Source organism: Podarcis erhardii (assembly GCF_964252035.2).
Source record: "Podarcis erhardii genome assembly, chromosome: 13".
In the NCBI taxonomy this organism is placed as follows: domain Eukaryota; kingdom Metazoa; phylum Chordata; class Lepidosauria; order Squamata; family Lacertidae; genus Podarcis; species Podarcis erhardii.
In genome coordinates, this window is record NC_138502.1 from 50,266,020 (window position 1) to 50,281,826 (window position 15,807).

At 44.2% G+C, this 15,807-nt stretch overlaps 1 protein-coding gene across 3 annotated transcripts in view; it reads right to left on the minus strand.

The window, feature by feature from the left end:
- The window catches only part of GRB10 (growth factor receptor bound protein 10), a 95,333-nt gene that overhangs the window by 40,702 nt on the left and 38,824 nt on the right, over positions 1 to 15,807 (minus strand). For 2 of the 3 annotated variants that reach the window (XM_081836312.1, XM_081836314.1), the window contains exon 3: positions 4,944 to 5,040. The exons of the other annotated variant lie outside the window; for it this stretch is intronic. In XM_081836312.1, the coding sequence (XP_081692438.1) occupies positions 4,944 to 5,040 (97 nt within the window). The remainder of the gene's footprint in view (positions 1 to 4,943; positions 5,041 to 15,807) is intronic. 3 annotated transcript variants of the gene reach the window in all.

The following is a 15,807-nucleotide window of genomic DNA, read 5'->3' on the forward strand; positions in this document are numbered from 1 at the left end:
GAGGTGCACTGCCGACAACTTTTTAAATGTCTAAAGGCACAGTGTCAACTGGATCACCTCTAACAGACTTGTTGGCCCTCTCAAAAAACTCTAATAGGTTCACTTGCAGAAGCCATGCCGGTTCTGCCCTTTGGCATGAGGGATAGGGAGCCAATGGCTCTACAGTCGCCCTGCTAGGAGATGGGAGTTTCTCATCCCTGTTCTATACGCTTAGCAATTCTACTAACAATGCCTTCCACTAGTTTACCCAGAACAGACACTAAGCTATCAAGCCTTTAAGTTTCAGGACTCTCCCCAGATCTTTTTTTAAAAACAAAAAACAAAAATTGGAGTTACATTGGGCACTTGGCAATCCTGAATTAGAGAGGCTGGTCTTAAGATATTTTTGTTAGAAGATCAGCAATTTCACACTTTAAGAATTCTTGGGTCGATGCCATCTGGATCTGGTGACATGCCAGTTTTTATTTTGTCAACATGGCCCAGAACTTTATCTATCGTCCCTACTATTTGCCTCAGTTTCCCAGAGTCTCTTCCTGTGAAAGTTCAAGCACATAGTAATACCCTATACAGTGGTACCTTGGGTTAAGTACTTAATTCATTCCGGAGGTCCGTTCTTAACCTGAAACTGTTCTTAACCTGAAGCACCACTTTAGCTAATGGGGCCTCCTGCTGCTGCTGCGCCGCCGGAGCACGAATTCTGTTCTCATCCTGAAGCAAAGTTCTTAACCCGAGGTAATATTTCTGGGTCTGTAACCTGAAGCGTATGTAACCTGAGGTACCACTGTATCTTCCTCTGTGAAGGGAGATGCAAACAATTCATTCAGCTTCTCTACAATCTCCTTATCCTCCTTTATTTGCTCCTCAAAATTCTTTTTTAGCATCCCTTGTTCTCATCTGGACAAGACATTTTCTAAACGAAGCCTTCTTGATTCGAAGAGCTTCTTTGATTCTGCTCATCTTTGCCCTTTATGCAGGGCTGGTCCAAGACATTTGGGCACCTGAGAGGGACCCCAAAATGCCACCCTTCCCCTCCCTTCCAGGGAAGAAGGGGTGAGGGTAGCTGTGGACCCTGCTTCCTGAGGTGGTCACCTCACTTTGCCTCATGGGCAGGCCGGCCCTGCCTTTCTGGATCTGCAGTATACCTTCTAGCTGAGATCCTAATACTGCAACTTTTAAAAGAAAACAACTCCCAAGCATTTGGGAGAGAGTTGCCTTTGACTTTAGTCTTCCCATTAACAGCATTTGCAGGAACAGTGCAAGGTGGCATGTAAAATACTTTTAAAAATGCTAACACATGGCACCACTGAGGCATCTGAGCCGCGCTACAATTGTTGTGCTGTTCAGAAGCTGCTTTTGTCTCAGTTCTTGCGTCCAAACCAGAAAGGGAAGCCTCAGGAGCCATCTGCAATGGCTGCCAATTCCTAGAGCACCTACAGGCAACCAGGCCGCGTGATCCAGCCATTGCCACACCCTGTTATCAGGCAAGTCTGGAGCTGCCACTCCTCACAGCAGGAAAACGAGCTGCTCTTCTCTGATAGGAGGAGGAAGGAATTCCCCCTTCCAGGTTTTTTGGTTTTGTTGGTTTTTTGCCTTTGTTCAGGCAAATTGCACATAGCAGCACACATACTGCCATGAGGGTGAACTCTCCTTGCTAGAAACGTGGGGCAAAGAGTAGTTTAGGACAGTGTTTCCCAACCTTTTTTGGGCAAAGGCACACTTGTTTCATGAAAAAAATCTCGAGGCACACCACCATTAGAAAATGTTTAAAAAATTAACTCTGTGCCTATATTGACTATATATAAAGTAACTCTCTTTAATAGGAATCAAATAAACACAAAGAAAGTATTTTATAATTACTTTATTATGAAATAGTAAGTGCCGTATTTTTCGTCCCATAGGACGCTCCGTCCCATAGGACGCACCTACTTTTTTGAGGGGGGAAATAAAGGAAAAAATTTTTTCCTTTATTTCCCCCCCAAAAAACCAGGTCGGGGAACAGTGGGATGGCGGTGCTGCGCCTCCCCGCTGTCCCCCGAGCTTGTGGGGCTGGCCCATGTCTGCCTGGCGCGAGGGGCGCTCTGCTTCAGGGCGCCCCGCGCGTCCGGCGGCAGGCTACAGTCCGCAGCATGGGGAACCCTCTGTTTCAGGGAGCCCCATGCGCCCCCCGGGTGCGCAAGGCTGGCCAACACGAGCGCGGAGCACGGGGCGTCCTCCGAAGGGCGCCCCGTGCTCCGCGCTGCCAGCTAACGCCCGCAAGCCTTGCGCTCCTGGGGGGAGATCCCCCGGGTGCGCAAGGCTTGCCAACACGAGCGCGGAGCACGGGGCGTCCTCCGGAGGGCGCCCCGTGCTCCGCACTGCCAGCTGCCGCCCGCAAGCCTTGCGCTCCCGGGGGGAGATCCCCCGGGTGCGCAAGGCTGGCCAACACCAGCGCGGAGCACGGGGCGTCCTCTGGAGGGCGCCCCGTGCTCCGCGCTGCAGGCTGCTGCCCGCAAGCCTTGCGCTCCCGGGGGGAGATCCCCCGGTGCGCAAGACTTGCCATCACCAGCGCGGAGCACGGGGTGGCCTCCGAAGGGCGCCCCGTGCTCCGCGCTGCCAGCTGACGCCCGCAAGCCTTGCGCTCCCGGGGGGAGATCCCCCGGGTGCGCAAGGCTTGCGGACACCTGCGTGGAGCACGGGGCGTCCTCTGGAGGGCGCCCCGTGCTCCGCGCTGCAGGCTGCTGCCCGCAAGCCTTGCGCTCCCGGGGGGAGATCCCCCGGGTGCGCAAGGCTGGCCGACACCAGCGCGGAGCATGGGGCGTCCTCCGAAGGGCGCCCCGTGCTCCGCGCTGCCAGCTGATGCCCGCAAGCCTTGCGCTCCTGGGGGGAGATCCCCCGGGTGCGCAAGGCTTGCGGACACCTGCGTGGAGCACAGGGCGTCCTCCGAAGGGCGCCCCGTGCTCCGCGCTGCCAGCTGACGCCCGCAAGCCTTGCGCTCTTGGGGGGAGGTCCCCCGGGTGCGCAGGGCTGGCCTACAACAGCGCGGAGCACGGGGCGATGGGATGTGGGAGGGAGCTCGCTCCCCGCCCCGCGTGTGCTCGCCGCCGCCGCCCCGCCTCTCGCCGCCCGACTCGCCCGCCTCCCTCCCACGGCACACCAGGCAATGTCTCGCGGCACACTAGTGTGCCGCGGAACATCGGTTGGGAAACACTGGTTTAGGAGACCTTAAGGCACGACAGCCTGCTGCTACTTTGGAAATAAATGCTTCCTTCAGGTACTGAGTGAGCTTCTGTGTGATGCAGACATGTTAACCAGGACTCAGTGCCGGAAGCTAATAAGGAACACATCATCTCTCTCCTCATTGATATGAAACCTCACATGAACCATCTCAAAATTAAGCTCCACTTCCCAAAACCACTTGTAACAGATTATCCTAAAATCACAATGAGCTAGTCCCAAACATTCTGAATTTCTCACAGATCAGCAGGTTTTCTCCCCTAAAAGGCAGCTACTGTGAGTGAGACAACTATTGATAGACACTCCTGTTTTTGTAAAAAAAAAAAAAAAAGAAAGAAAAAAAGGTAAAGGACCCCTGACAGTTAAGTCCAGTCACGAACGACTCTGGGGTTGTGGTGCTCATCTCGCTTTACTGGCCGAGGGAGCCGACGTTTGTCCGCAGACAGTTTTCCTGGGTCATGTGGCCAGCATGACTAAGCCGCTTCTAGCGAACCAGAGCAGCGCATGGAAATGCCGTTTACCTTCCTGCCAGAGCGGTACCCATTTATCTACTTGCACTGGTGTGCTTTCGAACTGCTAGGTTGGCAGGAGCAGGGACCGAGCAACAGGAGCTCATCCCGTCGCGGGGATTTGAACCGCTGACCTTCCGATCGGCAAACCCAAGGCTCTGTGGTTTACACCACAGTGGTTTACACCCGCACCCCATCCTGTTTTTGTACCACAACACAAAAGATCCAGGAGAACTTGAATTTCAACCATCAGCTTGTGGAGAATTGTTCCGATAAAGCACAGGCTGTAGTCAAAATTCATTCTTGGCTTACTGCTTGCGCTCTGGGGGAGACAAACCATTAGCCTGAGTTTGCATGTAATGCTAAGCCAAACCAGAGCACAGTTCCCAGTAGCATTGCAGCTGCATGGCCAGGGAAGGAGCAGAGCAGCCGCAGTTTCCCCTGTGAATACCCACAGGCATTTTCACTTAGCCAGGGTTTTAGAGTGGTGCTACATGCAAAATGGGCTGTAACGCTTCTCCCATTAGCTGTGGTTAGGAGGCAGAAGCATTCCCCCAACATGTGAATTCTTGAAGGGTGGATGGGGGCAGATAATGCATGTACAGTGGTGCCCCGCAAGACGAATGCCTCGCAAGACGGAAAACTCGCTAGACGAAAGAGTTTTCCGTTTTGGAGGTGCTTCGCAAAACGAATTTCCTATGGGCTTGCTTCGCTAGACGAAAATGTCTTGCGAGTTCCTGCGGGGTTTTTTCCCTCCCCCCCCCTTTTCTAAGCCGCTAAGCCGCTTATCCGCTAAGCCGCTAATAGCGCTAATCCGCTAAGCCGTCAATGGGCTTGCTTCGCAAGACGAAAAAACCACTAGACGAAGAGACTCGCGGAACGGATTCTTTTCGTCTTGCGAGGCACCACTGTATGTGCAAGCCCACATATCATAACACGCCCGCTGACCCCAAACACACACCTCACTTCCCAACCATCGCCACATTGCACAGAGTAGGGCTGAAGGAATCTTCTTTGAACATGAGTTCATGCGTAGTATCAGTCACCAGCTGCATGAAGATTCCCACTCTCTTCTCCCTGCTTAGTAGCCAACCTGGAGAAGCGTTCGCTACTTTGCAGATTTGTAGTTTCTCCCAATGAAAATATTGTGCTATTGTTGAGTTTGATTTTTTCCCTCCCCCGTATGGAGAAACACAGCCAGCTAAACTCTGTTCCTCTTACCTCCTTGATGGTTTAATGAGAGGCGGCTTGACTGTTCTTGGAATCCGGGTTCCACTAGATCACGTCGAGTATGTGCGGATGTCTGATCTACACTGTCCTAGCAAAAGGAAAAAAGCAGGAGATCTCATTCAGAAATGACATGAACAACCTCTGCCGCTCAGAATATAAAGAGAACTGGTCTCTTATGGAAAATGAAGCAGCAAGCAGGGCCATTCCAGGTGTTGTTCAACTCCAACTCCCATCGGCCCTTGTCAGGATGATGAGAGTTGTAGTCCGGCAACACCTGGAGGGCCAAAGGGTCCCCACCCCTGCTGTAGGAGGGCCTGGAAACCAAGCCTGATGAGGAATGGTTGAAGGAGCTGGGATGTTTAGCCTGGAAAAAAGGAGACTGAGAGGAGATATGAAAGCCATCTTCAAATATCTCAAGGGCTATCGCATAGAAGAGGGAACAAGCTTGTTTTATTCATAAATTAACAGAAAAGTAAGAGCAAGCCTTGGCTGAATTTCGGTTACAGTTCACACCCTACAAATCTGTGCAGATCAACTGCTGTCATCAGGCCTACACTGTGGACCATATGCTAAAGGGATCTTTCCTAACAACTAACAGTCTCTGGAATCTGTCTGGAATGCCAGGGCCATATCCTGGAAGATATGAGGCAATCAAAGGGGACAGAGGCACTCTGAGCACCACAGTTAAGCTCCAGAAATGAAATGGCTTAGGCATTATGTGTAGTACTTTCCCCAAACATCTTGCTGCCTGAAGTGGAACCCAAATGTCTGTGCCCTCCTGCGCTATTCCCTTCATCTTTGTAAGTTTTCCTTTTTTTTTTTTATAAATTTTTATTAATTTTACAGAATAAGAAAAAGAACAAAAAAAATAAAATACAAGAGTTTCATAAATCATATTTCTTTTACAGAATCTTTTGGACTTCCCCACATCTTCCCGAATCTGCATTATTTATAATACCAACTTCAGCATTTTGTTATCTTATTTCATCACTTATTGTATCTTTCATTTTGTCATATTACCCATTTCAGTATATTTGTAACCCAATGTTCATAATACAAAGTCTTCAGCTATTTATTATCTTATTTCATTACTTATTGTATCTTTCAATTCATCATGTTACCAAAGTCAAAGTTATTATAACCATGATCTTATGTATTGTGATTAAAACATAATGCAGTAAAAATTTTTCTTAATTTCACCTCTATCTTCTTGTGCCTTAGTTTTCATTTCACCTGATTACCATTGCTGGGGCTAATATTTCCTAAAAAGTGCATTTTCTTAACATTCATACAACTTATAATATTTTTGCAAATAGTCCTTAAATTTTTTCCAGTCCTCTTCCATTGTTTCTTCTCCCAAGTCACGGATTCTGCCAGTCATTTCAGCCAGTTCCATATAGTCCATCAACTGCGTCTGCCATTCCTCCAGTGTGGGTAAATCTTGTGTCTTCCAACACTTTGCGATGAGAATTCTTGCTGCTGTTGTAGCATACATAAAAAAGGTTCTATCCTTCTTTAACACATTCTGGTCTACAATGCCCAGAAGGAAGGCCTCCGGTTTCTTAGGCAAGGTATATCTGAATACCTTTTTTAACTCATTATAGATCATTTCCCAAAAGGCCTTCACTTTCGGACATGTCCACCAGAGATGAAAGAACGTCCCTTCCGCCTCTTTACACTTCCAGCACTTATTATCAGACAGGTGATATATCTTAGCAAGCTTGACTGGGGTCATGTACCACCGGTATATCATTTTCATAATATTTTCTTTCAGGGCACTACATGCCGTGAATTTCAATCCGGTGGTCCATAGCCTTTCCCAGTCCTCAAACATAATGTTATGTCCAATATCCTGTGCCCACTTTATCATGGCGGATTTGACTGTCTCATCCTGTGTATTCCATTTAAGCAGCAAGTTATACATTCTTGAAAGTAATTTGTCTTTAGGTTCTAACAATTCTGTCTCTAATTTCGATTTTTCCACCTGAAACCCAACCTTTTTATCTGTTTTGAAAATTTCCCGAATTTGAGCATAATGCAACCAGTCTCGCACCTTGCTTTTTACACTTTCAAAACTCTGCAGCTTCCAATTGTCACCATCTTTTTCAATTAGTTCCCAATATTTTGGCCAGTAGGCCTCCATGTTAAGTCTCTTACGTGCCTTGGCCTCCGCCGGTGAAAGCCACCTTGGTGTTTTGCTCTCCAATAAGTCTTTATATTTTGTCCAGACCATAAAAATTGCTCTTCTAACAATATGGTTTTTGAACATTTTATGAACTTTAACCTTGTCATACCACAAATACGCATGCCACCCAAAAGCATTATCAAACCCTTCCAGATCTAGGACATCGGTGTTCTCTAACAAAAACCAATCTTTCATCCAGCAGAAGGCTGTAGATTCATAATATAACCTCAAGTCTGGCAGGGCAAATCCCCCCCTTTCTTTCGCATCTGTTAGTATTTTAAACTTAATTCGGGGCTTTTTGCCCTGCCAAACGAACTTAGAGATATCCTTCTGCCACTTTCCAAAACATACCACTTTGTCCACAATCTGCAGGGTCTGAAACAAGAATAACATTTTCGGCAAAACATTCATCTTTATAGCTGCTATTCGGCCTAACAAGGAAAGTTTTAGTCTTGTCCAAATTTCCAAATCCCTTTTAATTTCTGACCAACATTTCTCATAGTTGTCCTTAAACAAATTCAAGTTTTTAGAAGTCAGGTACACCCCTAGGTATTTTACCTTTTTAACCACATTTAATCCTGTCTCTTTCAAAAACTCATCTGCTTCTGTAGACGTTAGGTTCTTTGCTAAGACCTTAGTCTTTTGCTTATTCAACTTAAATCCCGCCACCCGACCATAATCAGAAATTAAATCCAAAACTCTTTTTGTGCTAGGAACTGGCTCCTGTAATGTTAATACCAAATCATCTGCGAATGCTTTCAATTTATATTGTTTTACTCCAACCTCAATGCCCCGAACTGACCGGTCCCTTCTAATCATGTTCAAAAGCACCTCCAGGACCGAGATAAACAATAATGGGGATAGAGGGCACCCTTGTCGTGTCCCTTTTTCAATATTGAATTCCTCCGTCACCACATTGTTTACTATCAATTTAGCTTTTTGATCTGAATATATTGCTTCTATACCATTTTCAAACCCCCGTCCCACTCCCATCCCTTCCAAATTTTTCTTCATGAACATCCAAGAAATGTTGTCAAAAGCTTTCTCCGCATCAATAAAAATTAACACCGCTCTAGTGTTAATATTTGTTTGTAAGAGTTCCAAAATGTCAATAATGTTTCTCGTGTTGTCAAACAAATGCCTACCCGGGAGAAAGCCTGCTTGGTCTTTATGAATCACTTCGTTCAATACTTTTTTAAATCTATTAGCCAAAATATCTGCAAAAATTTTGTAATCCACATTTAGGAGTGAGATGGGACGGTAGTTCTTAAGTTGAGTCTTTTCAGTTTCTGTTTTAGGAATCAATGTGATGAAAGCTTCTTTCCACGTTTCTGGTGCCTTCTTACCCTCCATGATCTGGTTACATACCTCCATCAAGGGTTGTATCAAATAGTCCTTCAAAACCTTATAATATTTGGAGGTAAGTCCATCAGGGCCTGGAGATTTGCCTAGTTGGAGGTTCTGTATGGCACTCTCGATTTCCTGCTGTGAAACTTTAACATTCAGGATTGTTCTCATTTCCTGGGAAATTTTTTGTAATCCGTTAGTTTTAATAAATTGATCCATCTCAGATTCTTTCTGCGGCCCTTGTGCATAAAGATCTTTGAAATATCTCTGGAAACATTTCCTAATTTCTTCAGGCTTCTGAACCATTCTCCCTTCAATCTCTAGATTTGTGACTGTATTTAGTTTTTGTCTTTTTTTCAACTGCCATGCTAGCAGTTTCCCACACTTGTTAGCTGATTCGAAAGATCTTTGTCTCATTTGTTTAATTTTCCACTCCACTTCTTGGTTTATCAGTTTCATGTATTGGGCCTGGAAAAATTTCACTTCTCTCAGCACTTCCTTAGACTTGGGCCTGGATCTTAATTTCCTTTCTCCTTCACTTATTCTCTCCAGTATCTTCTGCTTCTTTTCATTCCAGAGTCTTTTCTTTACGGTGTTTTGTTGTATTAGAAACCCTCTCATGACCGCTTTACTTGCGTCCCAGATTGTTCTTTTTTCCACCGTAGTGTTTAGATTTATCTCAAAGTAGTCTTTCAAAGTTTTTTGGGCCTTCTTCACAATCTCCTGATCTCTAAATAAAGTGTCATTCATTTTCCATCGGAAGGATCCGGTTATATTTAGTCTCAATTCCATTTTCAAAGCATTATGGTCGGAGCAAGTTTTTGGGCAAATTTCCACTTTTCTAGTTTTAGGTGCCAGTCCTTTAGTTGTCCATATTTGGTCGATTCGTGTCCATGACAGATGAGCTTCAGAAAAGAAAGTTCCTTCTTTTCCTAGGGGGTTCTTGACTCTCCATATATCAATCAAATCCATATTGTCTGTCATTTCAAAAAAAGTTTTAGGTAGTCTGCCTTCTTTTGTTATATTTGCACTCTGCGACTTATCCATATTTACAGAGACGACCCCATTCATATCTCCCAACATAATAATGTTGTTATAGTCTAGATAGTCCAGTAAAGTCTCATGCAACTTCTTAAAAAATTCCGATTTTCCATCATTTGGTGCGTAGATTCCTAATATCAAAAATTTTTCTCCATGTGTATAAATTTCAATAGCCAAAATTCTGCCTAGTTCATCTTTAAATAGAAATTTCGGTGACAGGCTCTCCTTTGCATATATCACTACTCCTCTTTTCTTAACTCTGTCCGAAGAAATAAATTCTTGGCCTAACCTTTTGTTAATTAGCACTTTCCGATGGAGCCTTGTCACATGTGTTTCTTGCAGGCAAATAATGTCCAATTGTTCTTTCTTCAAAATGTGAAATACTTTCCTTCTTTTTTCTGGAGAATTTCCGCCATTTATATTCCAACTAAGAAGTTGCAGAGACATCCTGAATCAGTTTATAGGCCTTACAATGGGGTGTCTAGGTCCCCCGTTCCCGGCGGTGGCAGTGATGGTCCAGCTCCAGGCTGTTTGGTTTCTGGTAGTGGAGGTGGCCAAGACGCAACTGCTCCTTTCTGGAGGTCTTCCCCGTTGTCGTGAAGAAACTTCTGCTGGTCCTCTGGTGTTCTGATTCTTATTTTCCTTCCTTTATAGCTAAATGATAGTCCTTGCGGGAACTCCCACCTATAAGGGATTGTGTTGTTTCTCAACAGCTTTGCCAGTTCTATGTATGAGGCTCTAAGATCCAATAACAATTTGGGTATATCTCTGTAAATTTCAGCCTTTTTGCCTTCTATCTCTAGAGATTTTTTGAAATGTAGGCCTAGTATCTTGTCTCTTTCTTCTCTTGATCTCAAAATAACCAAACAGTCTCTGGACTTGTCTTTCTTCACCGATCTGCCCAGTCTAAATGCAGTCACAATTTTAAAGTCTTTATCCTCTTCTATTCCCCAAAATTTGGAGAATAAAAGTGTCAAAAATCCCTCCAAGTTGCCTTCCTCCAATTCTGGGACAGCTCTCAACCTAAGGTTATTCTCCTTGTTTCTCAATTCCACCATCGACAGGTAGGCCTGTTGTTCCCCTACCTGTCTTTGCAGAGGCTTGATTTCACCTTTAATCTCATCAACTTTTTTACTTGCTTGCTCCGCTTTTTGATAGGCTTCCACAGCTAATTTATGATTTTCAGCTGTAGCTCCTTGTAAATTCTCAATTGCCTGTGTATTCTGAGAGACCTTTTCAGATAATGCACCAATAGTAGATGTTGCTTGGTCTATTTTTAATGATTGATTGTCCACTTTTTGATTTAAAATTGCTAATTGTTCTAAAATTTGTTTCAAAACTGTGTCAGATCCTCCTGTTGCCATGTCCTCTTCAGCAGGCTGTTCGGCCTCCACCTCCTGTGCTGTCAGGACGGTTGGAACAGATGATCTGCGATGATGAGCTAAAGTTGTTTGGACAAGTTGCACAGGCTTCCTTTCTTTTTCTTTTTCTTTTTCTTTTTCTCTTTCTTTAGCTTTGGCTGCTCTTGTTTTCCCTGTGCCACTCATTCCACACCTGCCTCTTGTTCAAGGTCAAGTTATCCTTTATTCCATGAGAAAGCAAGTCCAGAGTACAAACAATTAAACCACAGAAATTCCAAACAAAGTATGTTTCCCAGGCCTCTGTAACTCCACAATCCTCTAGGGGGAGTATCTTAAAGTTTCAGGGAAGGAGAGAATTTTTCCGCCATTTAAAGTTTCTGTGATCTCTTTTTTAATTTGTAATTCCAAGACAAAAGGAAGGTTCGCAGAGTCCTCTACTTTTTAAACTAAAGCCGCTAGGAGCCAGAGTGGTAATTGCAACAGTGTTTTAAACATTTAAAGTCTCAATATATGTAGCAACTTAAAATCTTGTTACTATAGTCCGCAGTTTGACAGCTCAGTTACGCACTGACAGCCCGACGACTTGCGTTCTTAGAACAAAGTCCCAGATACAAGTCCCATAGGCAAAAATAAGATCTCTCTTGGTCTTTTAAATAAGAAGACTGTAAATTCTGTAAATGCACAATAATTCCACTTTACAAAGTTCCCATTAAACGCCTCAGCGCTTCTCTGTGTCTATGCTTTGATCTTGTAAGCAGTATCGGGAGACGGACTTCCTTTTACTCGTCTCCCGTTTTCAAACCCGGAAAAGAGATATTTTGAGTCCAAATTGTAGTTCACTTTACTCACGGGTATGTTGCTTGCCAAATTGATGTTCACAGGAAGAAAGGTCGGCGCTCATCAGCAGCAGCCGCGCGGCTTCGCCTCCCGCAGAAAGAGCGATGAACTCACAGCGCCGCTCCCCCTTTCGCGCTCCGGAGCCCCTTACGGGGTCCCTTCAACACTTCTGGGGGAGTTCCTGGCGCCCGCCGAGTCCCACGGCCACGGGCTCCCTCTGCCCGTGGTTTTTCCTAACGGGTCGTCGCTATGCCGCAGCGAACGACCCTTTCCTGCGGAGCCCCTCTTCAGAGAGTGAAGAGGACCGCCATCGCTGTTTCGCGCCGCCTCCGGAAGTCATCTTTGTAAGTTTTCCTGATCCACAACTAGTGATGTGAGGTAAGAATATTCTCAAGAATGAGAATATTCTCAAGAATATTCTCTGCTAGAAAATTCTACGGAGAATATTCTCTGCTAGAAAATTCTACGGAGAATATTCTCCACAAACTGTAAATTCCAATGAAAGAACCAGTTTTACAACCCACATTTAAAAAATCTAGTAAAGAATAAGTCAAGCTGTGATATTCCCAGTGTAAGTAATGAATAGTGATTTTTTTTTTTTAATCCAGTAACATTACTAGGCATTGTGTCATTCACCATTGGCAGCTCTGAAATGTGAGCTACAAAAAAAATTATTATTATTTTTTCAAAAATGCTATTCATTTAATTTGATGAACATTTGAATTCATATGTATTTCAACTACAGTGGTGCATTCGTTTACAACCATAATCCGTTCCGGAGGTCCGTTTGTAAACCAAAACAGGTTGTAACCCAAGGTGCACTTTCGCCAATGGGGCCTCCCAAAAAAAATTTGTTCGGAATCCCAAAAAATGGGTTATAATCCAAAAAAAGTTTGCAAACCAGGACATGAACTTCCGGGTTTGATGTGTTTGTAATCCAAAATGTATGCAAACCAGACTGTTTGCAAATCAAGGTACCACTGTATATGTAATAGTCTTTTTTTCTATTTTGGTGTGACCTTATTCTTAGCAATTCTATACCCGTGGCCATACAGCGTGATATTTTAAAGTACCTAGGCCTATACAATTATGTGTAACAGCATATGAGTTGGCCTTGATTTAAACAGTTGACGTTTCTATATTTTTATTTAGTTCCAGTATCTGGTTTTTGAACTGCCATTCAAATGGTACAAGGTGCCATTTACCAGAGACTGACATACTGAAATATATTACCATATAATCATAATATACTTAATGTTAATGGCTTATCTTTTATATGTATGCATATAGTTTTATTTATCAAGCTGTTTTAGTCACCAAAACAGTTATTAAGTGTTACAGCTATTAGAAGAATAAGATAGCCTATTACCGAATTTACATATATCAAACCTTAACATGCCAATTGTACTTTTTGACTTGTCCTATAACATGTACATGTTCCAATGGAATAATAAAATATGATTTAACTACCTCGGTTTACAAACTTAATCCGTTCCAGTAGTCCGTTCTTAAACCAAAACCGTTCTTAAAGCGAGGCACGCTTTCCCTAATGAGGCCTCCCACCGCCGGTGCCCTTCCACCATTCGGATTCCGTTCTTAGACCGAGGTAAATTTCTCAAACTGGGACACTATTTTCGGTTTTGCGGAGTTTGTAAACCAAATCACTCTTAAACCGGGCTGTTCTTAAACCGAGGTACCACTATACTGAGTTTCCTCATACCAAACCTTAACATGACAATTCTTGGTGCCATCGCCAGTGAATATTCTCCTATTTTAAATCAAAATTTTCTAATATTCTCATTAATCGAGAATATTCTTCAAAAGATTTTTCTCTAGAATTTAACATCACTACCCACAACCATTGGGCGCTGCACGTGACCTTTCACAACCTAGGTTAAAATTAAACCTGGCACACTAAAAAAAACAAAAAACAAAAAAACCACAGTGAGCTGCTCAATGCAAGTTTAGAAGTGTGCTCAGTTTCATTTGAGTCTGGGTTGGTCACAGGCAACACTAAACCTCCACAGAGAAGCGGGACACTCATTATCCCAGAGGCTGACCCCCTAAATCCAGATTTCAGTTGTACACTGAAATGCGCCTTAATTTTGTCCTCAGAAAATGCAGTTTATTTTGCCTGAGGAGGTTTCGTACTGTGCTCAGACATTCACCTACGTATCACTTCACCGTCTATTTATACAAGGTGTTTAAAGACAAATAACAGCAGGTTGCCAACTGAAACAGCAATCTAGGTGGACATAGGAGCAAGGTCAGAAGATTAGAAAGTGTTCTGTGTCGTGCCCAATCCCTGCCGAGGCTGCGAATATTCTGTGTGCAGAGAGACCAGGCTTGCAATATCTCGCCATATATTTATACTTGGGGAAATGAATACTGTCTTCCTTCTAGCAATAAAGATTTTTAGTCAAAACTCAAGGGATGCTTGCATTTGAGTTCATGGCTGCAGTGAGTTAAACGCTACTTCAGACCCTACTTTTAAAACATTACCCACCATAAAATAAATTCACATTGCCCATTTGATCCAATTATACAAGACACCTTCAAGAAAATAACTGACACAAGGAGGTTTTAGACCATGGGTAAGCAAACTAAGGCCTGGGGGCCAGGTCCAGCCCAGTCGCCTTCTCAATCCAGCCCATGGACGGTCCGGGAACCAGCGTGTTTTTACATGAGTAGAATGTGTCCTTTTATTTAAAATGCATAGGAATTCGTGGGGCATAGGAATTCGTTCATCCCCCCCCCCAAAAAAATACAGTGGTGCCTCGCAAGACGAAATTAATCCATTCCGTGAGGCTCTTCATATAGCGTTTTTTTTGTCTTGCGAAGCAAGCCCATTGACAGCTTAGCGGATTAGCGCTATTAGCGGTTTAGCGGCTTTTAGCGATCAGCTGTTAAGCGGCTTATCAGTGGATCAGCTGATAAGCGGCTTAGCGGCTTAGGAAAAGGGGGGGGAGCGAAAAAACCCCGCAGGAACTCGCAAGACATTTTCGTCTTGCGAAGCAAGCCCATAGGGAAATTCGTTTTGTGAAGCGCCTCCAAAACGGAAAACCCTTTAGCGGGTTTTCCGTCTTGCGAGGCGTTCGTCTTGCGGGGCACCACTGTATATAGTCCAGCCCCTCACTAGGTCTGAGGGACAGTGGACTGGCCCCCTGCTGAAAAAGTTTGCTGACCCCTGTTTTAGACCAAGTGACCAGTAGTGGTTTCCAGAATTTCAGCTTTAAGGTGAGGGTTTGTTGCACTACCTGCAGAGCATCTTTGCAAAATATGGTCCTGATGAGCCCACGCTCCTGACGACTTTCCCCTGAAGGGATGCAGCCACCAGCTTAAACCCAAAAATGGCGCCTCACCTCTGGTTTAGATTTTTTAAAAATGAAGGCATGTGCTGCGGTCAAAAACATATGTGCTTCCTAGGGCTAATCATTGAGAGGGGGGGGGGAGTACAGCTTGAGTTTTCTTTTATTTGACTAGTATCAATTCCAATTGCCCAATCTGACTTGACTTGTTGCAATTTGTAAATGAGATACAGAAAGTGGTTTTGAATCATTTTGATGAGGTGGCAAACAGCAACAGTTGTCATTGTGTTTTCTCCACAGTTGTGTATGTCTGGTTTTAAAGTATAGTGGTACCTCGGGTTAAGAACTTAATTCATTCTGGAGGTCCGTTCTTTACCTGAAACTGTTCTTAATCTGAGGTACCACTTTAGCTAATGGGGCCTCCCGCTGCAGCTGCCGCGCCACCGTAGCACGATTTCTGTTCTCATCCTGAAGCAAAGTTCTTAACCTGAGGTACTATTTCTGGGTTAGCGGAGTCTGTAACCTGAAGCGTCTGTAACCCGAGGTACCACTTGTACTGCTTTACTTATACTTACTCCGTTTGGAAAAGGAAAATGGTGTATCAAGAACATGGAATGCATTGCTAAAAGTCTACAATCACTCTACTCAAAACCCACACCAAATATTTATTTAAAGAAGGAATAAGGTATTGGAATTCCAAAAAGGTAACTTCTTGTTTGCCTTGTCAATGCCTACTAGACTTCCAATAAATAACTGGTCAATGTATGTGGTTATTC